Source organism: Trichosporon asahii (assembly GCF_000293215.1).
Source record: "Trichosporon asahii var. asahii CBS 2479 unplaced genomic scaffold scaffold00002, whole genome shotgun sequence".
In the NCBI taxonomy this organism is placed as follows: Eukaryota; Fungi; Basidiomycota; class Tremellomycetes; order Trichosporonales; family Trichosporonaceae; genus Trichosporon; species Trichosporon asahii.
Genome location: NW_014040922.1, coordinates 840,650 through 864,245, shown reverse-complemented (window position 1 = coordinate 864,245; position 23,596 = coordinate 840,650). Strand labels below are relative to the sequence as shown.

Below are 23,596 nucleotides of genomic sequence, written 5' to 3'. Positions count from 1 at the left end.
CGCGCCCCCCTCCCTCCCTCCCCCAGCCCAGCCCGCGAAAAGACACGCGATATTACCCAACCTTAGCGCGCTCTTTCTCGCCAACTCAACACAAAGTCCTCACAACCAGAGATCAGAGACATCCTCGGAGCCCTCCCATCCACGCGCGCGTCGATTCACCAGTCCCTGGTCCAGTCTTGCCCAGGCGCGGGTCCCTCCAAGGCATCTCGGTAACCACGCCAGACCCAGGCCCAGCCGCGCGTGCGCGTGTGTCGGTGTCATCGCACATCGACCCTCACGCCTCGCTCATCTCAGCCTAGGCTTGCTCCTTCGATAATCATGTCCCAACCCGCGGCCTCCACCGAAGGGGACAACAACAACAACAACCCTCCAAACAATGTCAACCCCCACCAGCCTCAGCAGCCCCAGAACCCCGCCTTCCCCGCTGGCTTTGGAATGAACGGTGTCCCGAATTTTGCTGGCCTCGACCCCGCGACTCAGCAGCAGCTGCTCCAACAGCTCGCTGCCCGTCTTCCCGGCGGTGCCGCTGCCGCATCCGCCCTCTTCCCCAACCTCTCCAACCTCAACCTTCAGAACCGAAAACTTAGCGGCAGCAACGCACCTGGGGCTGGCCAGGCGGCGGGCAGTCCGTCAAACCCGAACGCTGCCAACGGAAGTGCGCCTTCCCCGATCAACCCCACGTCAGCCGCATCGCCTGCCCCGTCAGCCGGAACACCAGATGTGTCAACGCTCCAAGCACAGCTGCAAGCGCGGATGCTGCAGGTGCAGCAGCAGGCGCTGCAGGCTGCCGCCATGAGGGCAAGCGGAGGAGGCACTCCGCAGCCTGGAGCAGGATCGCAGCCCAACCAGGATGGGCGGCCGAACCTCACCGGACTACCGGACTGGGCAGCCAACAACGGAATGCCTCAAGGAGGCGATCGTGACGCGATCATGAAACAGGTGGGTTCATGCGGCTGATGGATGGATGATGTTTGCTGACCTTGTAGCTCCAAGCTCTGCAGTCACATAAACAGCGACAGTCCAACCCGCCTAGCACCCCGAGCAACCAGCCGATGAACGTTCCGTCGCCCGTTTCTGTGACGGCTCCTTCCCCGGCGGGTGGTATCACGGCCCCGTCCCCGGCAGGAGGTAGCGTTTCCGCCCCTTCACCCGCACCCAACCCGCAAGGTGGATTGCCCATGTCGGCACCTTCGCCAATGTCTGCGATGGGTGGGCCAAGTGGCCAGCTCCCCGGGACGCCTTCCTCGACCGGATTCCCGAACACTGGTCCTGGTCAGCCGCCGATGGGAATACGACCTGGAAACCCTCAGAAGCAGCAGCTGTTACACTCGCTCATTGCATTCTACAAGTCGATCCGGCAGCCGATGCCGACTGAAGTGTTCAACGGAGAACGCGACGGATCCTTCAAGCTTGGAGATCAATGGATTGAGCTGACAGACCTGTTCTTTGCCATCTTCCGCCTGGGTGGTATGATTAAGGTGAGGTACTTTCGTCGAGTGGAGCTAACGTACAGTTAATTCAAACGCAGAACATCCAGGAGCACCCCGTTTGGCAGGCGATTCTGGCGAGCAAAGGCATCCCGACGACTCTTCCGGCGCCTGTTGCTCTCCCCCGACCTCCCGGAATGGACCCGAATGCGCCGCCGCAGTTGACAACGAACGCTGTCCAGTATCTGATTGCTGCTTACCGCGCGTGGATCTTCGGATTCGAACAGGCGATGGCGCGGTCGAAGATTGCTCAGATGCAGAAACAGCAGCAGGCCCAGGCGCAGGCGAGGTCCCCGGCGAATGCCGCGCCATCTCCTTCTGCGACGGCTGGAACACCGCAAGCGCAAGCACCGACGCCGACGCCAGCAACCCCGGCAGCCCCAACCCCGACGGCGATTGCCCCGTCGCCAATTGCAACGATGGCCCAGTCCCCGGCTGCTGCTGCTTCGCCTGCTGTCGTGGCTGCGGCAAGCCCGGCCATGTCCGCTGTGGCGCCGACGCCCTCTGCCGACATGCGCCCTCCGACGCCCCAGCAGCAGCAGGTTCCTCAGCTGCAGACGCCGGTGCCTCCCTTGCAAGCTCAGCAGCAGTTGCAGCAACTGCAGAACCAGCAGATGCAGCAGCAGCAGAACCAGCAACAGCAGACTCAACAGCAGCAGTTCCAGCAGCAGCAACAGCAACAGTTCCAGCAATTGCAGCAAAATCTGCAGCAGCAGCAGCAGAACCAGCAGCAACAGCAGCAGCTCCCTCAGCCTCCGCAGCAACAGCAGATGCAGCAACCGCCTACGCCGACGCAACAGCAGCAGCAGCCTCAGCAGCCACCACAGCCTCCACAGCCGGCCCAACCACCGACACCGCAGCCGCCGACGCCCGTTCAGCCTCAGCACCGCGCTTCTCCCGCTGCCCCGTCACCAGCCAATGCGCAGGCTTCCGCTTCGCCGGCGCCTGGAACCCCAGCCGGTGGACCAGCTGCCGCTGCCCCGTCACCAGTTGCCCCGTCACCGGCTTCCAATGGCGATGCGAACCCGCTCAAGCGCAAGGCGGGCGAGTCCGCTGTGTCTTCCCCGTCGCGACCGCCGAAGCCGTCGGGTCCGAAGCGCCCCCGTTTCAAGGTCGAGTACCGCCCGCTGCACTTCCCGCAGCCGAGTCTCGGAGGATGGGACGAGCGTGCAGTCGCCTCTGCGTTCCCGAAACACTCTCTCAACCGCCGAGCGCGGCCGGCGTCTGATCTGCAGGTGGACCTCGAGTCTGTCCTGATGGGTCTGCGCTCGCGGCTACCCGTCGAGGTCGGGTATGGGCTGACTGCTCTCTCGATGCTGTCGATGCCCGTCAACGACAGCGCCGTGTCGTGCATGCCGATCGAGCCGATGATGGAGGTCTTCCTCGAGGTTATTTCTCTCGTCGGCGACTCGGCGCTCGGTGACGACGGCGTTGAGCGCTGGCTCGAGGAGAAGGAGAAGGGCAAGGACAAGGAGAAGGAGACGCCGCGTGCGTCCGCCGATTCTGCTCGGGAGGACATTTCGCGGATGAGCCTGTTCGAGCTGGAGCAGCTTGGACAGGATCTCGACTACGGCGTGCAGGACGACGAGACCGAGTACAAGGGCCCGCAAGAGATCACCGGCGGCCCGACCGACATTGTGCTTGCTGGTCTCAATATTATTCGGAACTACTCAATGGCGCCTGAGAACCAGCCACTCATGGCGCGACCCGAGCTGTTCAACATGCTCGCGGCGGTGACCGACGGATCCCTGATGCGTATGCCAGGAGAGCGGTACTCGAGCAAGCGTCCGTACTCGATCCCCGAGTATGCGCGGGTGCGCCGCGAGGCTGTGTCGATTCTGACCAACCTCGGCGGACACTTCAACCTGACCAAGGTGCCGCACTGCAGCGTGATCGCAATCTACAGGCTGCTCTCGAGCTTCCTCATGAGCGGGTGGGACTGCTACCGCCTGCGCGAGCCTGCGTACGGCTCGTGCACCTCTATTCCGCCACAGGAGGCGCGCCCGTCGTCGGTTCTCAGTGTCGAGCGGGCGCTCGAGGCGTTTGGTCGTCTCGCTCTCCCGGACAACAACCGCGAGGTCATTGCAGCGGCTGTGCCGACAAACGAGCTAGTCGAGCTGTTCAGCGGGCTCATCAAGCTCTTCCCCCTGACGCCGCGAGACATTGAGGCGATGCGTTCGATCGAAAACTTCCTCGCGCGGACGGAGCTTATTGCTCTGTCGGTGTACTCCCTTTCGTTCCTTGCTCCGACGGCCGCGCGGTCCGAGATGCGCTCCGTGCCAGGTGCGACCTCGACGCTGACGCGGTTCATCTACGACCTGTCGCCTCGGGGCGGGAAGCAGCGCGGTTCTGACCTGCGCACCGCGCCGTTCGGACACCTCGTCGCACGTCTCGCCGAGACGCTGGGGGTGCTGAACGGCACGGTGAACCCGGGCGGGAACACGGACCGAATGTCGTTTGCGGCCGGCGGCGTCGACGGCAAGGGATGGAAGTTTGCGAGCGACGTGGTGGAGCCCGCCTGGCTCGCGCAGGACACGGAGCGGATCCTCGAGTCGATGGGATGGGGCAGGGACGGGGCGCATTCAAGCTCGACCCGGGGACGTTTGCGGAGCTGGACCAGTTGTGGTGGGAGAGGAAGTAGGCGAGCCGGCACGAAGGAAGGTCGGCGGATGTAGGCCGACGTGAAGTGAGGAAGAGGTGGAGACCCAGCCTGTCAGGCGCAAACAACTGTGGCGAGTAGATAGACACTGTTGTATCAGTTAGAGACATGTAGATGCTACAACTCGACGAGCGCGCGCAGCGCGCGAGGCGTGCGCCGAGTCAGTGCCAACAACGAGCGCGCGGCGCGAGTAACCCAGGCTAACAGCGAGATGAACCCATAGTATACAAGCAAGTCTACAAACTACACAAGCGAAATCTACATGTCCAACGCGTCCAGACGTTCAAGCACGACCCGGAAATCGCCCGTCTCCCCATCGAGCGTCCTAACAGCCTCTCTGACTTCTGAAACCGGCACGCTCTTGTCGCCCTTATGCCTCGGTCCGACGAATTTGCACAGCGTCCTAAGCGCCGAGCCGAGGACGGCCTGCGTGCGTAAGGGGAGAGAGGATGTGTCGATGGCGGCGATGAGTTGGTGCACGCCCGAGAGCGTGGCGGTGAAGTACTGCTCGCAGGCTTCTTCCGACATGCCCTTACTTGTGCTGCTGCTCGTCCGATTCGGTGTGTCCGAACTGCCGGGCGAAGACGCAAGAGATCCAGATCCAGAATGAGAGGGGGAGGATGAAGGAAGGGAAAAGCCAGGCTTTGATGGCGAAGCTGGCGGTAGGGGTGGCAGAGACAGGGACACGGCCCTCCGTGCCGCGAACAACGTGAGCGCACTGAGCAGCGCCGGCCGGAGCGAGGCGGGACACTGCGACTGGAGCCGGGCCACTGCCTCCTTTAATGTGCCCGGGGGCGGCATGCCTCGTCCCCCCGCTTTGGGTGTCGAGGGTGTCGAGGGTGTCGTTCGTGTCGTCCGACTTGAAGAACTCGGCGCGTGGAGTGTCGGTGTTGAGCTCGAGTAACTGGGATAACTGGGCGAGGCGTACGGCGAGGCGTAGGGCGAGGCGTAGGGCGAGTACGTATCCGGCTGCATTGGCGGCTGCAGTCCCGGCTGCACAGTCTGGCGACTGAAGAGATCCACATTGGCACTCGGGTCGAGATCCAGTTCCATCCCCTCGTCCTGGTCCTCGAGCCCGAGACCGCCCAACACGGCCGACAGCGTCACACATTTCCCCAGAGTACTGAGGCCTGCCGCCTCGGCCATGAGACTAAAGTTGACGTCTTCAGTCCAAAGCCGCACATTGCCCATGCCGCCTATCTTCCCTCCTCCGGTCCCTCCACCACTCCCACTATCTCCTCCCACACTCCCTCCTGAGCCTCCTCCATTTCCTCCAAACGATACCCCCGCCCCGGCATCCCCGTCCAACAGCAGACCCACAGAATAAGCGTGTGTCAACGACTTCAATATCCTCTCGTCATTCTTCACCTCCACGCCCGCCTCGAAGGGCCCCTGTGCGGCCCTAAACTCGAGCAGCGATTCGAGACGCACCCTGATGCGCGTGTGACGCGCCGACTTGAGCATGTCTCTCAGCCACGCACTGGCGCGCTGCGCGGCATGCCGGAGGTCGGGACGTGGTGAGGACTTTTGGTGGTCGAGTTCTGGCGTCAGCTTCTGCATCTGCGCCCATCAGCTTGAAGGGGAGTTGTATACTGGGGTCTTGCGCTGATCATTGACACGCCGCGAGAGGGACTAGGCGGCTCTGTCTCATTCGCTGCTCGCTCGTGAAAGGCTGCTGAGCTAGTATCGCTCACCGACATCGCCCCGCTCTGTCTCGCTCGCTTGGTCTCGCTTCGCTCGACCTGCGCAGCTCCGACTCACCTCTCACCACCACATGCGGGACGAACAACCACACCTCGCTCGGCAGCAGCCGCTTGTGCAACGCCTGCACGAGCGCCAGTCGATTGATGAGCACATTCGTGTCGATGGCGAGCAACTGCGGACCCGGCGCCAGCTCTTGCTCCGCTGGCGGCCAGGAGTCGATGTCCATGTGAGCTGCTGTTGTTGTGGAGGATGGTGCCGTTCCAAAATCCACCGTTGCGATCGGCGTCCCTTTCGGTGGCGTACCTCCACTCACGTCGGCTATCTGCGCCCTGCCTCCTGACAACATCACCCCCTGATCATGATCACTGCAACATTGCACTATTCACATGCTGCTTCTGCGAACATTCTATGAAGGAACGACTGGCGCTGCGGCTGGCGCGAGCGCGGTCTGGCTATCAGGCTATGTATCCACAAATTGTATTGGGCTAGCTACTGTCCGGCCGGAGACTGACTGGCCTTACTCGGCCTTCTTGACCGTCTCGTGGTTGTGCGAGTAGTGGTAGTTGGCGTGCTGCTTCTGGTTGCGCTTCTCTGAGCCGTTAGCTCCATAATGTATAGACGTAGCTCTCGATCGGCGGATCGGAATCCGAATCCTCACTCTTGTTGCTCTTCCTGTGCTTGGCGGCGTGGCCGTCAGACGCGTGCAGGTTCACGTGCGGAGACGGGGAAGGCGAGGTCGCATCGCCAGAGTCGGTATCCGTGGCGGACGCGCCGCCAGAGACGGGAACAGAAACAGAGTCGGGGCCGTCGGTGATGAGTCCCTCGACGGGCGCGTCCTCGATCAGGAGCTCGTGCTCGTCCTCGATGAGACCGGCGGGGTGGGGCTCGTCCTCGATGAGGCCAGCGGGAGCAGCCTCGTCGGCAATAGCCCTGCGGGCCGACTTCTTGCTCTTGCTGCTCACGCTCGAGCCGATCGCAGCGTCAAGCACAACGGCGGGAGGGTCGGCGACGCCCTTAGCCTTCGCCGCCTTGCTGCCCCTGAAACCGGGCGAAGCAGACAGAGGGCGGTCCTCGATGAGGGCGGCAGGGTGCGGCTCATCCTCAAGCAGGCCGGCGAGAGCGTGCCTGCCAGACTGGCGGGGCTTGCGCTTCTCGACGGGGTGAGGGGAAGCAGGGGCAGAGTCGACGTTGGGCGCGGCCTTGGCATCGGCGAACGCAGCGTCCGCCTTAGCGCGGATGCTCTTGATCTTGCTGCCGACGATCGGGATGCGAGTGACGATAAAGTTCAGAACACCGGTGGTAAGCTCGTAGATGGCCGCAAAGGCGGTCTTGATGAGACCCTGAGACAGCGGGTGGCGCTGGAAGAACGACACGACGATACTCGCGATACTGATGACGATGGGCGAGACGATACGCAGGGCGAGCGTGCTACGGGTTAGCGTCTGGAGCCAACGGCGGAATCTCACATGATGCCGTACACCAGAGCGAGCAGGCGGTTGCGGGGCGCAAGGGAAGGAATAGAGAACTTGGTGACCTGGTACTTGGTGTCGTCCACATCGCCGCGGTCAGTCTGCGACGGCGATGGCGAGCTGTGGTCGGGCTCGACCTGCAGCTGCACGCCCCTGATGTCGAGGGGGATGGTGACCTTGGACAGCGAGTTGACCGGCCAGGGAAGGTCGCCAACGGGCAGGTGGTAGCGGCCCCTCACAGTGAAGGTCGCGGTTTTGTTCCTGGTTGTCAGCTGGGGGGAAGCTCGGTGATGACTTCGGGCTTATAATTGCAGGGTTTTGTTCGGCAGCCACGGACCATGACGATGACCCGCGTGGAAGCGGCGAGGACCACTCCGCGCTCGCCGATCAAACACCATTTTCAACTCACTGGTCATTCCACTTCCACTCGCCGAGCTTGGAGTCGGCACGGAACGCCTGGTGCAGGACGAAAACATGCTCAATGTTCTCCTTGCCCTTCGCGACATGGACAGGCGACTCGTACACGGCGTCATCGGCGAAGTACTCGTCGATGGCCTGCTCGTACTGGTTCCTGCTGGTTAGTACTGCGAAACAGAAACCGAGGAAGGCTTGAAGATGGACGTGATACTCCAGGTTGAGGCGTTGGCCGTGCGTGGAACCTGAGGCGCCGAGGAAGACACTCACTTTCCAGTGACGAGCGATTTTGCGACATCTGTGGAGTCAGCTTAAAGTGGCAGCGTGCTAGCTGGTACTCACCCAGCACCTTGGTTTTGAGCTGGCTAGAGTCCATGGTGGAAGCGCCGATGGGAGATGGAGAGGAAGACAAAACAGCAAGCTGAGAGCCGGGTTATGTGTTGCGGGCCGGGTTTGTGAGAGCTTCGGGCTTGCGGCACAGGTACGGCAGTGAGTTGTTCCCCTGCCGGCCAGCTGTGACATCGGGTTTGTACCTGGCCTCAGACTGCTGCAGACTGTGCGTTATGCGCCTGCGGGGTGCGCGGTGCGTGGACAGCATGGACAGGCGTTGGCTGTGCAGAGGGGCATGCATGTGGAACGCATGGAACGTGTGGGAGAGCAGCAGCAATGGGACGGGCGAGCCAAGTTTGGCTCGTTTGGCGTGAGTTGATTCAGTGATCGTCGCGAGCGTCGCAGCTGCGATAGCGTCATTCTCATGTTTTGATTTTCTCACCGTAGGTAGACCCGGCTTTGGGCTGACCTTGGATAACCGACCTTGCTCCGACCTCTGCCCCTGCGCCCCTTCGCCTTGCGTCTTCCACGCCTGGCCCGCTGCCGCTCTGGCGCTCTGTGACGCCCCCCGTAACTGACGAGCGAATGCGAGAGCCGCAGCGAACCCTGAACACGAGCTTGTCCAGCTTGGCTGAGGCGCTCAGCTGTTTCACCATGTGCGGACGGAGGCATATTCCCATCAGCCCAGACTTCTAATGCGGTAAATCGCTCTCCCACGCCAGAGTTCCTCGGATCCGTCGGCCACACGTGACATAGCTTCCGTGACAATGTCGGGTCTACCTTCCGATCGACCGCTTCAAGCCGAGATTTCGAGTTCCGCCTCGACACTCCAACCCCTCCACCTTCGACAATGCTGTCCCGACGACTCCTGACTCTCGCCTCGATCTCGAGCTCGCGCGTGCGCGCGCTGCACGTCTCCCGCGCCGTCCTGGCCGAGAGCGACCCGTTCCCGCTCCCCTTCGACCCCGCCCTGCTCGCCCAGCAGCAGCGCCCGCGGCACGACCAGGCCGAGGCCGAGATGGCGCAGTGGCAGGCGATCAAGCCCATCGAGCGTGTTGGCGAGGACGACAACAAGATGCGCGCCCGCCTCGTGTACCAGACCCGCAAGCGCGGCATGCTCGAGAACGACCTGCTCCTTAGCACGTTTGCCAAGAATGAGCTGCCGAGCATGACGAGGGAGCAGATGGAAGAGTTTGACAAGGTGAGTTATGAGGCGCGAGGCCGCAGGCCGAGCATTGCGGGTAGTGCGATTAGGAGACGCCGAGATCATACGGTGGCTCTTCTCAGATGAGCTCTGAAGACGCAGTGGTGCCGTGGAGGTGGAAGCTGCCGTCCCGCTGATCAGTAAAGCTAACCCACAGCTCCTCGACGAGAACGACTGGGACGTCTTCTACTGGGCGACGGAGAAGAAGGAGGCACCCGAGCGCTGGGCCAAGACCGAGCTGCTTGCCAAGTGAGCTTATTGACATGAGTCTAGCTAATCCCAGGCTCCGCCTGCACGCGTCGAACAAGGAGAAGGAGCCCCGCCGCATGCCCGACCTCCGCCAGGTGCAGAAGTTTGACTAAGAGGTGCTCTTCTGATTTTGTAACAAGAAAACAACCGCATGTACTATTCCATACGCATACGCTCTTCGTCTTCCATGACTCTGTTTGCTCCTTGGATCCTTGGGCGCTTGTGTCTTGTGCTCGTCCTATTTGCGTCGTAATGAGCCGGTCCCAGGTTGGTCAGCCTGTCAGCTCACGCCACTCATGTCCACCTGGAGAAGGAGATGGACATTTTGCTTCCGCCGGCCCGACGTCGCACCGCACCGCCGCGCGACGTACAAAGTTTCCAGCTAGTCGTTCACTTCTTCTCCATCGGACATCCCTCTTTGGCTGCTATTTGCAGTTGTGGAACTGGATTTCCAGTTCTCCTTTGGGGGATGTCCCAGACAGACCGTCCTTGTTTGAGGGTCGTCGGCGGGTGTTCTGACCCCGGCTTCCCATAGTTTGGACGTACATTTGATACCACACGACACTGTTTATCCCCCTTCTTCTGCTCTCTCAACCTTGACACGCAACATGCGGCTGCTCCTTTCTGACTGCAAGGGTACAGGCCGCAAGCGGCCTCACGCCATCATTATACGCTCAATGCATTTTTATCTATCGCGACTACTGGCCTACCGCATGTCACAACCATAACGGACGTATGCATACTCTAAAACAAAATTACACGCGCTCGGCGCTCGCTTCGCAGCAACTACTTCCCCCCGCTCGTGAGGTTGGGCGGGAAGCCCGAAAAGTCGAGCTGGTCCTGCACCGGCTGTCCGTCCTTCTTGTACGAGACGCGGAGTCGGAGTCGAATCTGTGCACCTGGCGGCGCAATGACGCGCAGCTGCTGCGTTTCGGTCGCCCCGGGCTGGACGTTCTGGTTCGACATGGCCTGCATCTGCAGTTGCTGGGTCTGAGAGTTAGCATTGTCGCTTTCGCGCAACTCACCTTTGGCACGGCGACCTGGAAGTTGACGCCCTCGACGGGCGACGCGGACGTGAAGCGCGCAAGGATCTGGACAACACCGGGCTGCGCCGAGACCTTGGGCGTGAGCGTGATCTTGAGCCCATTCTTCTCGTACGCCGTGTAGGACTGCAGTTGGGGCGCCTGAGGCGGCCGGGCAGCGGCAGGTGCGGGAGGAGGGGAGCGTGTGGTCGGGGGAGGAGAGGGAGTGGAAGCGAGGTCGAAGAGGGAACCGCCGGCGGCGGCAGCGGGGGCGGGGGTAGGCGCCGGAGACGAGGTCGCCGGCGACGAGTCGAACAGCGACATGATGTCCTGCGCGTGTGACTTGGCCGGAGCAGGCGCCGAGGGCGAAGTGACGGGCGTAGCGTCGGAGGAGCCAAAGATGTCCGCGAGCAGGTCCTGCGTCGACTGCAGAGACTGCTGGGGCGCACCGTTTGACGGTCCGGACGGCGCCGACATGTCGTCTCCGATGAGGTCGACCACCGTGTCTTTGTCTGCCCGCGTCGTTCCGACCTTTCGCCTCTCGCTGACCGTTCCCATGATCGTCGCCTTAATCTCGGGCGGAGGCATGCGCTCCAGAACACCCATCTTGACGTCACCCATGTTGAGTAGCGTGCCGAACTCGACACTGCGCTGCTGGATCTCCAGCTCGAGGTTGGTAGAGTAGTTGGCAATGATCTGGTTGATGCGCCTCTGCTGCTCGGCGCCGCTCTGCGAACCCGTCTCCGCGAAGCGCACCGACAACTTGGCAAGCGCCGTCATGACAAACTGGCGCACCAGAGTGTTGGCGTACGGCGACGTCAAGACAGTCTCCATAAGATCAACCATGGCCACGTCAGTCACCGGCTTGACGTCCTCTCCATCGTCGATGCTGCCGCCCTGCAGCAGAACGTCACCAAACTCGCCAAGGATCCAGACAGCCGCAAGAGTGAGAGACTCCTGAGACAGGTCGTTCGACAGCGCAGTGAACAGGCGCTGAGCAGTGTAGAACTGCAGCTCGGGGGTGTGGGCGACTAGCCGGAGGAAAGCGGCAAGAATCTCCTCTCGGATGTAGTTTCCAGCCGACTTGAGTGCTCGGAGAGCAGTGTCGATGTGCCATCGCTTGTTGGGGGCATATCGCTCCGCGGCAAGCCAGATCTGGGTGGTGAGGCCGAGCTTGAACTCGTTGTCGGCGACCTCCAGGAAAGCGAGCAGCTCGCGGGTCATGATGCGGACATTGCTCTCGTTGATGAGGGCGTAGCTGAGCTCGAGCGCACGTCTTCGGATGGAGATGTCGCCGTCGCGCAGACAGTCGAGGATGGTGTTGCGGTGACGCTGGACCGAGTTGGTGTCGATGCCGACCACCTTGTTCAGGGTGTTCAGAGCGACGTAACGAATGTTGTTATCACGGTTGGTGAGGAACTTTCCGAGAATGTTGATCGCCATGACGCGAAGGCCGCTGTCCGCCTCAATCTCGAGAACAGTCAGGACGGTCTCGTAGAGGATCGCGTTTCCAACGTTCTTGGTCGAGTTGGTGTTCGTGGCAACCTGGGCAAGAATGTCATTCATGGTGTCGCTCGCCTCGACATCGCCGCGCCCAAGCACTCGCAGCAGGCGGAGAATCTTCACCTGGAGGAAGGGGTCGCTGATGCCGCTGACGTCGTGCTCGATGCTGAATCCGGTGGTGACAAGAGACTTGAGGTGCTTGACCAAGAGAGGGGCGGCAGGGCGGAACTGCTGGGCGATCTCGTCATCCATGTCACACATCTCGGTCACCAGGGTAATTCCAGCCAGAAGAACACCGTGGTTGCGGTCCTGGAGGAGCGTCTTCGCCTTGTCGGAGAAGTGGTCCATCAGGTCCGGGACACGGCGAATGATACGCAAGGCACAGAGCGCAGCCTTCTTGCGGATGTAGGTGTTGCTGCTGCCCAGCAGCTTCTCGATCTCGTTACACAGGTCGCGAGACATCTCTTCAGATGCAATGTTGGCGAAAGTGCAGAGGGCGAGACCGACAGCGTACATGTTTGAGTGGTTCATGTCACTAGAGTCAGCAACGGTACGTCATTTGACTCACTTCTTCAGCGAGTTGGTGACAAGGGTGAGCACCTCCTGGTTTTCGTCGAGGAGTAACATGATACCGAGGTATCCCAATCGCTTGTCGCTGAACCGCGGGCTGGCGACGAGCTTCAGGCACTCAATCTGACCAAAGTGCGCCGGGTAACCCAGCATGTGAATGTAGAGCAACTTCGCGACATTGTTGTAGCGCATATAGGTGTCCTCCTCCTTGAACGCTGTCTGGCGTCGTCAGCTTCAAGTATTCGCGGCGCGCCTCGCTCGAAAGACACTGGCTGTACTCACTCTAATGGCGGCAGACTCCTTCTGAATACATGACCTCTCATCCGCAAGTGTCTGTATTGTTGTCAGTGGTGCTCAGTGGCCTCGTGCGATAATAAATACCTTGCAGGACCGAATGGCCTTGATCAGGGCTGCGAAAGTTAGCTTTGGCGATAGTTGTGTAGCTCACCCTTGAGGTTGTAGTGACCGCTCATGCTGCACGCTACTGATTTGGAGGCCCCAGTAGAGCGTTGAGCAACCTGTCGGTGGAAGTGGAGTTGTGCAAGAGCGTGAGGAACGTTGGGCGCAATGTCGTGTTCACTGACGAGGGACCGGTGCGTGGCCGTGTCCTGTTCTCGCGTGGTCGGCGGGAGCGTGGCGATCGATATGCTCCCGTCCTGCGCTTGTCACGGACGTTCCTAGATATCGCGTCGCGTCAGCGGCTGGCCGATAAGAACGCAGCGAGAGAGAGTTACGCATGCACTGAAGACCGGTCCGGCTGAGGAGTCTAACGCTCATTCGATTCGTATAAGCTCCATGCGAAATGAACACACAGCAGAAGCCGGGTGCTGCGGAAAGAAGTGCTGAGATCGACGCGAAGAACAGGGGCTCCAATGACTTTCACGTGATGTGACGCCACCCCCGGTCGGTCTGGACAGTGACGACGTCCAGCCGACACTTACAGTTTCAGACTTTTTCTGCTTGTTTGCATCCAACACTACAAGCACGATGTCGGAGCTCACGGTGTTCTGTACGACGTACAACACGGGACTGCAGGGCTCGCTCGCCCAGGAGCAGGACCTCGCCTCCTGGCTCATTCCCGTTCTCCACGAGACGACTCAGGAGAACTACAACCAGCTCCCTGACATCTACGCGATCGGCGTCGAGGAGCTCCTCCCCCTTCACCTTGCTTGTGAGCTGCCGATCCTCTTCCGACAGCTAACATCAGTCGCCGGACTGAGCTTCGGCGTCCTCGTCGCCCTCACCGACCGCATCGAGTCCATCCTCTCGGCTCATGCCACAAGCATCTCGCCCGGCCGTGAGCCGGAGCGCTTCCGCCTCGTTTCGCGCACCAGCAGGGTTGGTGTCGCTCTCTGGGTCTTTGCTCGCGAGAAGACTACCCAGGGACGACTCGGAAAGGCCGTCACGTCCTCTGTTGGCCTGTGGCGTCTCGGCCTGGGCAACAAGAGCGCTGTGGGCATCCGTCTCCCAGTCATGCGCGGGGCGAAGGAAGGCGGTTGGGAGACATTAACGTAAGCTGTTGAGGGGTAATGTGAGCTGACATCAGCTTCGTTACTGCCCATCTCGAGGCTCACGACAAGAACATAAAGCTGCGCAATGAGCAGTACAACACGATCCTTTCCTCCCTCATATTCTATCCAGGTGATGCGCTGGCGCATCCCGTCCAGCCCTTCCAGACTTCGCACCTCTTCATCATGGGCGATCTCAACTACCGCCTCACCAAGCTGCCGAAGGCTGGCGTCTACCCCACCGAGAACGGGGCGACGAAGGACCTCATCGCCCTCGAGAGGGAGCGCGAGGCCCTCGTCTCGCTCGACACGCTGAAGCACGAGCAGAACCTCGGCAACGTCTTTGGCGGTATGCGCGAGGGCGACCTCACGCGCTTCGCGCCAACGTACAAGCGTGTGGTGGGTCAAGTTGAAGGGTACAGCAAGTGAGTGCACTGCTGGTTACGGGAGTTCTCCAAGCTAACCAACATCAGGAAGAGGATACCTGGCTGGACGGACCGCATCCTGTTTGCGTCGCACACGGATCCGGCTGAGCTGTACAGCCCGAACGCCCCCGAGACGCCCAGCAGCACAACGCAGATCACGCAGTTCAACTCGGCCCCGGAGCTGACCATCTCGGACCACAAGCCGGTGTACATGGTCGTCACTCTTCCTCCGGTACGCCACAACGCGGCGTCGCCAAGCCTTGCTCCCGTCCTGCCCCCTCCGCCGCCGCCCAGCCGACCCCGCCCCGCCGCGCGACCTCGCGAGGAGCTCATCTTCTGGGACATTGTTGGCAGTGTGCTGGACCGCCTCATCGGATGGCCATGGACGCTCCTTGTTCTGCTCGGCTTTGGCAATGAGAAGGCCGGCATGGGTGTTAGTGCCTTCCTGACGCTGATCTGGGGTGTGTGGTGGAGCGGTGTCTTCTCCGGCTCCGCTTGATCGGCTACGTTCTTGGGCTTAGGCTTAGAAGTTGTATACACGAATGTTTTGCTTGGACACTGGTAACTGTTCACACTGTCACATGGGTCACGAGATACACACAAGTGCGGATTACTGAACAAATGGTAACGTCCGGAGCGGAGCGAGGCTTGCAAGGCTGATTAAGCTGAGTGTGTGTAGGGATGTGGGTGTCTCGGCGGGGTATGGGGGCGCATGCGGATGCAGTGTGCGGGCGTGGCGTTCTACTGCGGGCCGTGGATGACGCACTTGATGACGGGATTGCCGTCCTTGTCCTTTCCGAGGCGGGTGAGTTCGAAAGCCTCAAGCGCCTGCTCGAACGGGAATGTGTGTGTGAGCAACGGCTTCAAGTCGACCAGCCCACGGTCCACAAGGTCAATGGCGAGGGGGTAGTCTCCGGATCCGTAGCGCCAGCTTCCCTTGATCTTGATCTCGTTCGTGATGACGCGGAACATGGGGATCGCGACGTCGGGCGGCCCGAAACCCGTCTGCACGTGCGTGCCGCCCGGCCGGACAGCATTCAGGCCCATCTGGATACAGGTCTCAGCCCCCGTGGCGTCGACGACGAGGTCGATGCTGCCCTGCCCGCGCTCCGGGATGCGGAGCGAGGAGAGCAGAGCCTTGGCCGCGCGCAGGGAGTATACCGCCTTGGCCTCGCCCTCCTCCATGGGCGGCGGGGCGTAGACGTCCGTCGCGGCGTACGAGCGCGCAAAGGACAGACGGTCGAGGTTGATGTCGACGCCGATGACGCGCTTCGCGCCGAGACCCTTGGCAACCGCCATGGCCAGGAGGCCCACGGGGCCGGCACCCATGACGAGCACATTTTGTCCCGTCCGCAACTGCCCGACGTTGGCGATACTGTGCACGGCGACGGAGAGCGGCTCCATCATGGCGCCGTAGATCGTCTCAATGCTGTCCGGCAGCTTGTACACGAGGTCGCTGGGACTGGGCCGTCAGCCGAGGCAGTCTACGTCCAACTCACAGCTTGTAGTACCGCTGCAGCGTGCCGTGGAAGGGCGGGTAGGCTGCGAACTGCATGTGCTCGCAGATCTGGTACTGGCCCGTCCGGCAGTCGTCGCACATCCTGCATGTCGTACCGGGCTCGAGAGCGACGCGGTCGCCCACCTGCAGCGCTGACGGGCCCACGGCCGCGTCACCCTGCGCGACCGCCATCTCCGCCTTCCTCCTCAGGTTTTCGCCGAGCTTGACCACCTCGCCCGCACTCTCGTGCCCGAGGCACATGGCGCTGCAGCATGAGACAAGACCGATCTTGCCCGCATTGTAGAAGTGGACGTCGGAACCACAGATGCCCTGGACACCGTTAGTAGCCGCACTGGGGGAAGATCACTCACAGTGTGCTTCACCTCGATCAGCACCTCGTCCGGTCCGATCTCAGGCACAGGCAGCTATACCGTCAGCAACAGCAGTGCAGGGTTGCCCACCGTCTCGTAGCTCGTGTTCAGCTTGCCATGAAGGATGAAAGCGGGGTTGTCCCTCGGTGTGAACTCGTTGGCGGGAGCCTTGGTCATCGTAGCGTGAGTGTGGGAGTCAGTATGAGAAAGTGAGAGGGAGAGGAGATGAGGAGATGTGTGATGGCTCTAAAGAGGATAGACGACGATGCCCATCCGCAATTTCTAGCATGCCGATGTCTCGGGGAACGCAGCAGCTGACTAGCAGACAACGCCGGGGCGGGTGTATGCAGCGGTGTACGCAGCGGTATGCAGGAGTGCAGCTGGGAGCGTCATGCACCGTCCCGGACTTAAAGCAGCAACAACATTGCCCACGCGCGTGTCCCTCACATGCCCACACGAGACATTCTGACGTCCGCAACGGGTATCGCCGGATCTTGTGCGCAAGCAGGCGTGAACTGGGCAGCTGGGCGATTGGGGCACAGACGAGCCAGGCATGCCAGGCACAGCTGGGCAAAGTGGACCAGTGCCAGCCGCCGCACACGCGGCTGTAGCCGCCATTAGCCTGCGGGGTCTCCATGCGGGCAATGCGGCAAGTCACGTGACTGCGAAAGTCTCGACCGGCAGATTGATACTCGCTGATCAGCGTTTTTTGCCGGAGACGAGAACCGGAGACGAAACGCACACTTTGATACGCGGGGGCCCACCTGCGGCTTAAGCAAGGTCGATCAGGCGAGCTAGGCGCGCGTAAAGTCTTAGCCTAGGAACGTTTTGGCTGTTTAACCAATCGTGGCCGCGGACGGGGTATTATTGGCGATTTCGGCCGCGACCCACCCGAAGGATTAGGCTTCCGAAAAAGCTGGTCCCGCATGCCTAACACGACATTCGTGGCGCAGTAACTGACTCGAATAAAATCTCCGCGTCGTCTCCCACATAACCGAGTGCAGGAAACAAGCCGCCGCGCCGCTGCATACCCGCCAGACTGAGCCGGGCGGGCTGCAAGAAAAGCTTGTCATTTGCTACTCGCACATTGACTCGAACGACCAGGCATCTTAGCTAGCTCACTTACACCGCGATCGCACGTGAGGCCTAACGCTTCATTTGTTCTCTCTTCATCACCTTCAACCAAAAGTCTCGGAGTGGTCATATCGACTCAGTGCTCGCCCTCCTCGCTCTCCGGTCAATTCCAAGAAAAGCTCTCTCTCATCGCTTAAGAGCCACAACCTTTGTCTTTCACCGTTCACCACTTTCCAAGCTTCAAGCTCCCCACACCAAAATGCTCGCGCGCCCCTCTCGCGCGATTCTGCGCACCGTCCCGAAGGCGTCGTCTTCGCGCGCTGCGCTCACCGGCCAGATCAGGTCGCGTGCTCTGAACAACTCGGCCAAGAGTCCCGGGTATTATTGGCGATTTCGGCCGCGACCCACCCGAAGGATTAGGCTTCCGAAAAAGCTGGTCCCGCATGCCTAACACGACATTCGTGGCGCAGTAACTGACTCGAATAAAATCTCCGCGTCGTCTCCCACATAACCGAGTGCAGGAAACAAGCCGCCGCGCCGCTGCATACCCGCCAGACTGAGCCGGGCGGGCTGCAAGAAAAGCTTGTCATTTGCTACTCGCACATTGACTCGAACGACCAGGCATCTTAGCTAGCTCACTTACACCGCGATCGCACGTGAGGCCTAACGCTTCATTTGTTCTCTCTTCATCACCTTCAACCAAAAGTCTCGGAGTGGTCATATCGACTCAGTGCTCGCCCTCCTCGCTCTCCGGTCAATTCCAAGAAAAGCTCTCTCTCATCGCTTAAGAGCCACAACCTTTGTCTTTCACCGTTCACCACTTTCCAAGCTTCAAGCTCCCCACACCAAAATGCTCGCGCGCCCCTCTCGCGCGATTCTGCGCACCGTCCCGAAGGCGTCGTCTTCGCGCGCTGCGCTCACCGGCCAGATCAGGTCGCGTGCTCTGAACAACTCGGCCAAGACTGCCGGAGCGGCCGCCGTCCGCCCCTCGCCTGCCCCTACGTTCCAGGCGCCCCCGAACCAGAACACCCCTGAGTCTCCTTACGCCTACAACGAGTCCGAGAACCCGAACATCCGTGATGGCCTCGACCACTCGTTCGTCGGCCTTTCGGGAGGACAGATCTTCAACGAGATGATGATGCGTCACGGCGTCAAGCAGATCTTCGGTTACCCGGGAGGAGCTATCCTTCCCGTTTTCGACGCTATCCACGAGTCGCCGCACTTCAATTTCGTCCTCCCCCGTCACGAGCAGGGTGCCGGACACATGGCTGAGGGCTACGCCCGTGTCACCGGAAAGCCTGGTGTCGTGCTTGTCACCTCTGGACCGGGAGCCACCAACGTGATCACCCCCATGCAGGACGCCATGTCGGACGGTATCCCCATGGTCGTCTTCTGTGGACAGGTCGCCACCTCCCTGATCGGCTCGGACTCTTTCCAGGAGGCTGACGTTGTCGGTATCTCGCGTTCGTGCACCAAGTGGAACGTCATGGTTAAGGACATTGCCGAGCTCCCGCGTCGCATCAACGAGGCCTTCAAGATCGCCACCACCGGTCGCCCCGGCCCCGTTCTTGTTGATCTCCCCAAGGATGTCACCGCTGCCATCCTCCGCACCCCCATCCCTGCCAAGGCCGTCCAGCCTGGTCAGTCACCTTACCTCCCCTCGAACCCCCTCACCCGCAGCCCCTCCAAGAAGCAGGCTGGTGACGCCAAGTTCATCGAGAAGGCTGCCGAGCTCATCAACAACGCCAAGCGGCCCATCATCTACGCCGGAAACGGTGTTCTCTCCTCTCCCGAGGGACCCAAGCTCCTCAAGGAGCTCGCTGACCGTGCTGGCATCCCTGTGACCACTACCCTCCAGGGTCTCGGTGCCTTTGACGAGCGCGACGAGAAGTCGCTGCACATGCTCGGTATGCACGGTGCCGCCTACGCCAACTTTGCCATCCAGGAGGCTGACGTTGTCATCGCTCTGGGTGCCCGTTTCGACGACCGTGTCACCGGCAAGGTCTCCACCTTCGCCCCCGCTGCCAAGCAGGCTGCCCTCGAGGGCACCGGTGGTATCATCCACTTTGAGATCCAGGCCAAGAACATCAACAAGATCGTCGAGGCCCAGGTTCCCGTTCTCGGTGACGTCGTTGAGTCGATGGCCGAGCTCCTCCCCCAGATCAAGAAGAACGACCGCGCTGCCTGGCTCGCCCGCTGCAAGGCCAACAAGGAGAAGTACCCCTTCGTCTTCACGCCGTCCAAGGCTGGCGAGCGCCTGAAGCCCCAGGAGGTCGTCCGCGAGCTCGACGCTGTCGCTGAGGAGATGGGCAAGGAGAAGTTCATCATCTCCACCGGTGTCGGACAGCACCAGATGTGGGCGTGCCAGTACTACCGCTGGACCGAGCCCCGCTCGTGGGTCTCGTCTGGTGGTCTCGGCACCATGGGCTTCGGTGTTCCCGCCGGAACCGGTGCCAAGGTCGCCGCCCCCGAGAAGATTGTCGTCAACATTGACGGTGACGCCTCGTTCTCCATGACCTGCATGGAGAAGCAGACCTGCTCTCAGTTCAACATTGGTCTTAAGGTGAGTACCATGTGACGGGACGGAGCTCGGCGATGGCTATGTCTCGCTTAATTGCGGGTTGTGGCACTACCACCACGGCTATCAGTCCCTCGCAGATGGCCCTGTTCCGCGTCCTGATTCATCCCTGTCGAACAACACAAGCTGACATCCCAGACCCTCCTCTTCAACAACTCGTTCCAGGGAATGGTCCACCAGTGGCAGTCTACGTTCTACCAGGAGCGCTTCTCGCACACCCGTATGGTCAACCCCGACTTCCAGAAGCTCAACCAGGCCATGGGCGTCAAGACGTGGTACTGCACGAACAAGGAGGACCTGCCGCGCATGATGCGCGAGTTCCTCGAGTACGACAACGACAAGCCCGCGCTCATGGAGTGCATCGTGTCCTCGGAGGACGTCTACCCCTTCGTCCCCGCCGGCGCCGCGCTCCAGGACCAGGTCCTCCACCCCATGCTCCGCAAGCGTGCCTAAGCTGCCCGCATGTTGAGTATGGTGAGCAATGAGTTAGACGTGCCCGCGCTGTGAACGTATGGTCGCCATTTGATCGTGTTTCTGGATTCTGGCATTTTTGCATAAAACGGTCCGCTCCGCCGCCCCTTTTCAATGGGGAATCCAGCGGTCCCTAAAACTATGTACGATAGATCTCGTATCCGCCCCCTCTGGGCGGGTATTGTCCCCATAACCCCCTTTTGATGAATTTGGATATCGCATTGGAATCTCTGGTTGTGTGGGCGTGTGCTTTGTACGTGCTGATGGTGGCAGCGAGGGCGTTGTTGTGCGCCATGGTGGACATCGGTGGACAGCGGTGGCACAAGCCCAGTCAGCGATCGGCGGTTGCGCCCCGTCCTAGCGTCGTGATCTGCACAACCTTGCGACACTGTGTCAACAATGCAAGAGCACCAAGTCTTCCCTATCATTCACATTTTCACTCTCGTCCCCCTCGTACACGTTGGACCATGACGCTCGTGCGTTGCGGGTATGGTGTTGGCTAACGCAACACAGGCGCCGGCACTCCCCGTCGAGATTGTGGCGATGGTGCTCGAGCTAGTGCCACGTGAAACACTCTTGTCCGCCCTCCGTGTCAACTCAACTTGGTACAGCGCCGCCTTGCCGCTGCTTTACGCCCACCTCTGGTTCGACCCGAAAGGACCCAAGCCTGGTCAAATACGGACCGAGCACCTACACTGTGTCAGGACGCTGGACATCTACAACCACGGCATCGAGGATTGTGCGGGCCTCGTCTTCGCCAAGTCGCCCCAGGTTATCCGGATACACTTCCGATTCACGCTTGACATGATGCTGAGCCACAGCGGACACGGGGGAAGAAAATGTCCCCTACTTGAGCTCGAGCCAGAGACTGTCGTCTTCCTCGACTATGACGGGCTCCGCACTCCCTCCCGGGGGCGCGACAAGGCGGGGGACATCCTACTGTTCCCGAACGCGAGGGAGCGAGTGCTCGTCTGGGACATAAGCCAGGGATTCTACGACTGTCTCGGCGCCAGGCCCATCATCTTTCCGGACCGGCCGGACGACGTGTCGCTCGCAGACATGGTGGAGCGGCTCGAGAGAAAGGAGACGTCACTGAAGGACGACCCGCCGACTCCCCGGCGTACCGAGGTCGTCATTTTCGCCAACAAGACCTCCGACGGCATAGGAGAGGACGATCTCTTCCCGTGGATGGCCTACTGGACACGGGCGCGCGTCCGCACACGCCGGGCCGTGGTCAATCTCCGCGCATTCCGGCCGAACGACGCCGACTTTGCCTGCGACATCGGCCTGGAGTTGTGGGAGTTTGTGCGAGACATGGGCATCGAGTGCCTCCCCTTCGAGGGCGAGTTTTCCCTCCGCCTCAAATATCAGGATCTCCTGGCGACCCACCACGCACGCTGGTACAGCACGCGCGAGTACTATCGCGAAGCTAGGCGGTTCCTCACCGCGCGAGAGATCAGGGCCCTCCTCCCTCGAGAGTATCTGTGGCAGCCGGCTTGCTCCCATGGAGGCGAGAGCTACATCGCCAGCTACTTTTAGAACTCAGTGGTCGAAAGCAGCCCATCTGCCCCATGCGAACCAGGTGCACTTGGTGCACTTCGTTTGATGTCCCAGAGTCTCACTCGTACAAGTGTGTGCGGGCGGATGCGCACTGCTACCCAGCCATCTAACCTTCAGGAAGCGGCGGTACCTGTGTCAGTCCATGAGTTGCCTGGATGCCCGGAAAGCCCGTTTAGTGCTCGGAGGTCGGTATGCTGAGGATGTGAGTTTCTTCGTCAAAGTCGGAGCCGTTGAGTAACGAGGTCACACTTCGTCCGAGCCTCCAGGCAAATTGATCTCAGAGCCGCACGCGCAGACGGCGCTCTCCTGTCGAAAGTCCGATTATGGCCAATGCTGCATTTTGTCTAAACTATCCTTCTTTCCTCATCTTACTGGCCGGCAAGCTTGGAGAGGGCCGAGGCGACGTCCTTCTCGGCGAGGCCGTCGAGGGAAGCCTGGTGCTCGACACCGCGCTCTGTTGGGACAAAGACAAAGGATAATGGTCGGAAATAGCGTCGTATTCGAGTTAAAGGGAGCCGGAATGCGCGAAAGGTATACGTCGTGATCCAAGATGAGGGAGGAACCATGTCAGCGCCCAGCTTAAGTGACGCAGGAGTGTGACTCACCGAGGCGGACGAAAGCGCGGGGGTTGACACCCTGGGCCTCACGGATGAGGACCTTGACGTCGGGGTTGGCCTCCTTGAGGGCGGGGTAGGAGGACTTGATGAATTGCCTGTTCTGTCAGCGTGCTCATCCTCCATGTCGAAGGTAGGGTCAGGTCTGTCTCATCTGCGGATATCGATGGACTCCATGCAACATGGGCACGGGGGCCAGAACGCGGAGTTGATGGCGCAGCAATTGTGCTTCTCGGCATTAAAGAACCCCCCGTCGTCGCCATTGACCGCTGCTCCGACGCCGTCTCCGTCGCGGTTCACTCCGTGTGATGTCTTTTCGGCGCAACCCAATCAGATCCGGCAGATTACACTTCCTAGTCGACCTTCGGTGAAGCTGCAAACTCACCTGACGCCAGCGCTGGAGGCGCCAGACTGGCAGAGGTGGAGGCGGATCTCCTTGACGGCCTTGGGGAGCTGGCGGAGCGACATGGTTGCTGGTGTGGTGATCTGGATGCTCACGAGCTCTCTCTCGGTTGTCCGATGCAGGCAACTTGTCGAAGTCGAGGAACGGCCGCACGGAAGCATACCCACGTGGTGTGTGTCGCGCTGGGTCCAATCGAAAAGGTGGAGGTGGTCCACTCGATCTTGGAACCACCCACACCTCGACATCTCTGTGTTCACGGCATTTCAGCACTGTTAAGACAGCCGGAGGCTGCGAAGGTCGTACAACGGATACATTCATGGAGGGTTCTTGTGTTGGCTGATTGTGGGCGTTGGCTTCGTCGGTAGGAGCGGCGTCCGTCCGTCTATTGGAAAGGACAGCTCTGCATTTCGATTGTGCGCAAGGCTTCAAAGGTTGCCCACGTTTTCATATCAGCTTGAACACTTATCACACATCGTGATGAAC

General features: G+C 60.8%; 10 protein-coding genes across 10 annotated transcripts; 5 read left to right on the top strand and 5 right to left on the bottom strand.

Annotated features, from left to right (window-relative positions):
- Window positions 1-318: 318 nt before the first annotated feature.
- A1Q1_00135 (uncharacterized protein) lies at window positions 319-4,162 on the top strand (the record flags this gene model as incomplete). The annotated part of the gene is made up of 4 exons (XM_014328976.1): window positions 319-939; window positions 987-1,478; window positions 1,529-2,050; window positions 2,366-4,162. The coding sequence occupies 4 exons, from the start codon at window positions 319-321 to the stop codon at window positions 4,160-4,162; spliced, it is 3,432 nt and encodes a 1,143-aa protein (XP_014184451.1).
- A 242-nt stretch (window positions 4,163-4,404) lies between these two features.
- Window positions 4,405-8,109, bottom strand: A1Q1_00134 (uncharacterized protein; the record flags this gene model as incomplete). Its single annotated transcript, XM_014328975.1, has 8 exons — window positions 4,405-5,548; window positions 5,908-6,186; window positions 6,372-6,441; window positions 6,509-7,278; window positions 7,329-7,580; window positions 7,729-7,893; window positions 8,004-8,031; window positions 8,076-8,109. 8 exons carry the CDS (start codon window positions 8,107-8,109, stop codon window positions 4,405-4,407), a joined length of 2,742 nt encoding a protein of 913 aa, XP_014184450.1.
- An 804-nt stretch (window positions 8,110-8,913) lies between these two features.
- Window positions 8,914-9,520, top strand: A1Q1_00133 (uncharacterized protein; the record flags this gene model as incomplete). The annotated part of the gene is made up of 2 exons (XM_014328974.1): window positions 8,914-9,264; window positions 9,425-9,520. 2 exons carry the CDS (start codon window positions 8,914-8,916, stop codon window positions 9,518-9,520), a joined length of 447 nt encoding a protein of 148 aa, XP_014184449.1.
- A 782-nt stretch (window positions 9,521-10,302) lies between these two features.
- On the bottom strand, window positions 10,303-12,557 carry A1Q1_00132 (gamma-adaptin; the record flags this gene model as incomplete). Its single annotated transcript, XM_014328973.1, has 2 exons — window positions 10,303-10,491; window positions 10,542-12,557. 2 exons carry the CDS (start codon window positions 12,555-12,557, stop codon window positions 10,303-10,305), a joined length of 2,205 nt encoding a protein of 734 aa, XP_014184448.1.
- A 48-nt stretch (window positions 12,558-12,605) lies between these two features.
- On the bottom strand, window positions 12,606-13,084 carry A1Q1_00131 (uncharacterized protein; the record flags this gene model as incomplete). The annotated part of the gene is made up of 4 exons (XM_014328972.1): window positions 12,606-12,830; window positions 12,894-12,944; window positions 12,993-13,021; window positions 13,078-13,084. The coding sequence occupies 4 exons, from the start codon at window positions 13,082-13,084 to the stop codon at window positions 12,606-12,608; spliced, it is 312 nt and encodes a 103-aa protein (XP_014184447.1).
- A 514-nt stretch (window positions 13,085-13,598) lies between these two features.
- A1Q1_00130 (uncharacterized protein) lies at window positions 13,599-15,043 on the top strand (the record flags this gene model as incomplete). Its single annotated transcript, XM_014328971.1, has 3 exons — window positions 13,599-14,063; window positions 14,201-14,544; window positions 14,593-15,043. The coding sequence occupies 3 exons, from the start codon at window positions 13,599-13,601 to the stop codon at window positions 15,041-15,043; spliced, it is 1,260 nt and encodes a 419-aa protein (XP_014184446.1).
- A 242-nt stretch (window positions 15,044-15,285) lies between these two features.
- A1Q1_00129 (sorbitol dehydrogenase) lies at window positions 15,286-16,590 on the bottom strand (the record flags this gene model as incomplete). Its single annotated transcript, XM_014328970.1, has 4 exons — window positions 15,286-16,000; window positions 16,044-16,372; window positions 16,414-16,452; window positions 16,504-16,590. The coding sequence occupies 4 exons, from the start codon at window positions 16,588-16,590 to the stop codon at window positions 15,286-15,288; spliced, it is 1,170 nt and encodes a 389-aa protein (XP_014184445.1).
- Window positions 16,591-18,337: 1,747 nt separating this feature from the next.
- On the top strand, window positions 18,338-20,518 carry A1Q1_00128 (acetolactate synthase; the record flags this gene model as incomplete). The annotated part of the gene is made up of 2 exons (XM_014328969.1): window positions 18,338-20,050; window positions 20,204-20,518. The coding sequence occupies 2 exons, from the start codon at window positions 18,338-18,340 to the stop codon at window positions 20,516-20,518; spliced, it is 2,028 nt and encodes a 675-aa protein (XP_014184444.1).
- A 417-nt stretch (window positions 20,519-20,935) lies between these two features.
- A1Q1_00127 (uncharacterized protein) lies at window positions 20,936-22,075 on the top strand (the record flags this gene model as incomplete). The annotated part of the gene is made up of 2 exons (XM_014328968.1): window positions 20,936-20,989; window positions 21,050-22,075. 2 exons carry the CDS (start codon window positions 20,936-20,938, stop codon window positions 22,073-22,075), a joined length of 1,080 nt encoding a protein of 359 aa, XP_014184443.1.
- A 389-nt stretch (window positions 22,076-22,464) lies between these two features.
- On the bottom strand, window positions 22,465-23,178 carry A1Q1_00126 (NADH dehydrogenase 10.5K chain; the record flags this gene model as incomplete). The annotated part of the gene is made up of 3 exons (XM_014328967.1): window positions 22,465-22,550; window positions 22,702-22,808; window positions 23,096-23,178. The coding sequence occupies 3 exons, from the start codon at window positions 23,176-23,178 to the stop codon at window positions 22,465-22,467; spliced, it is 276 nt and encodes a 91-aa protein (XP_014184442.1).
- Between the last annotated feature and the right edge of the window lie 418 nt (window positions 23,179-23,596).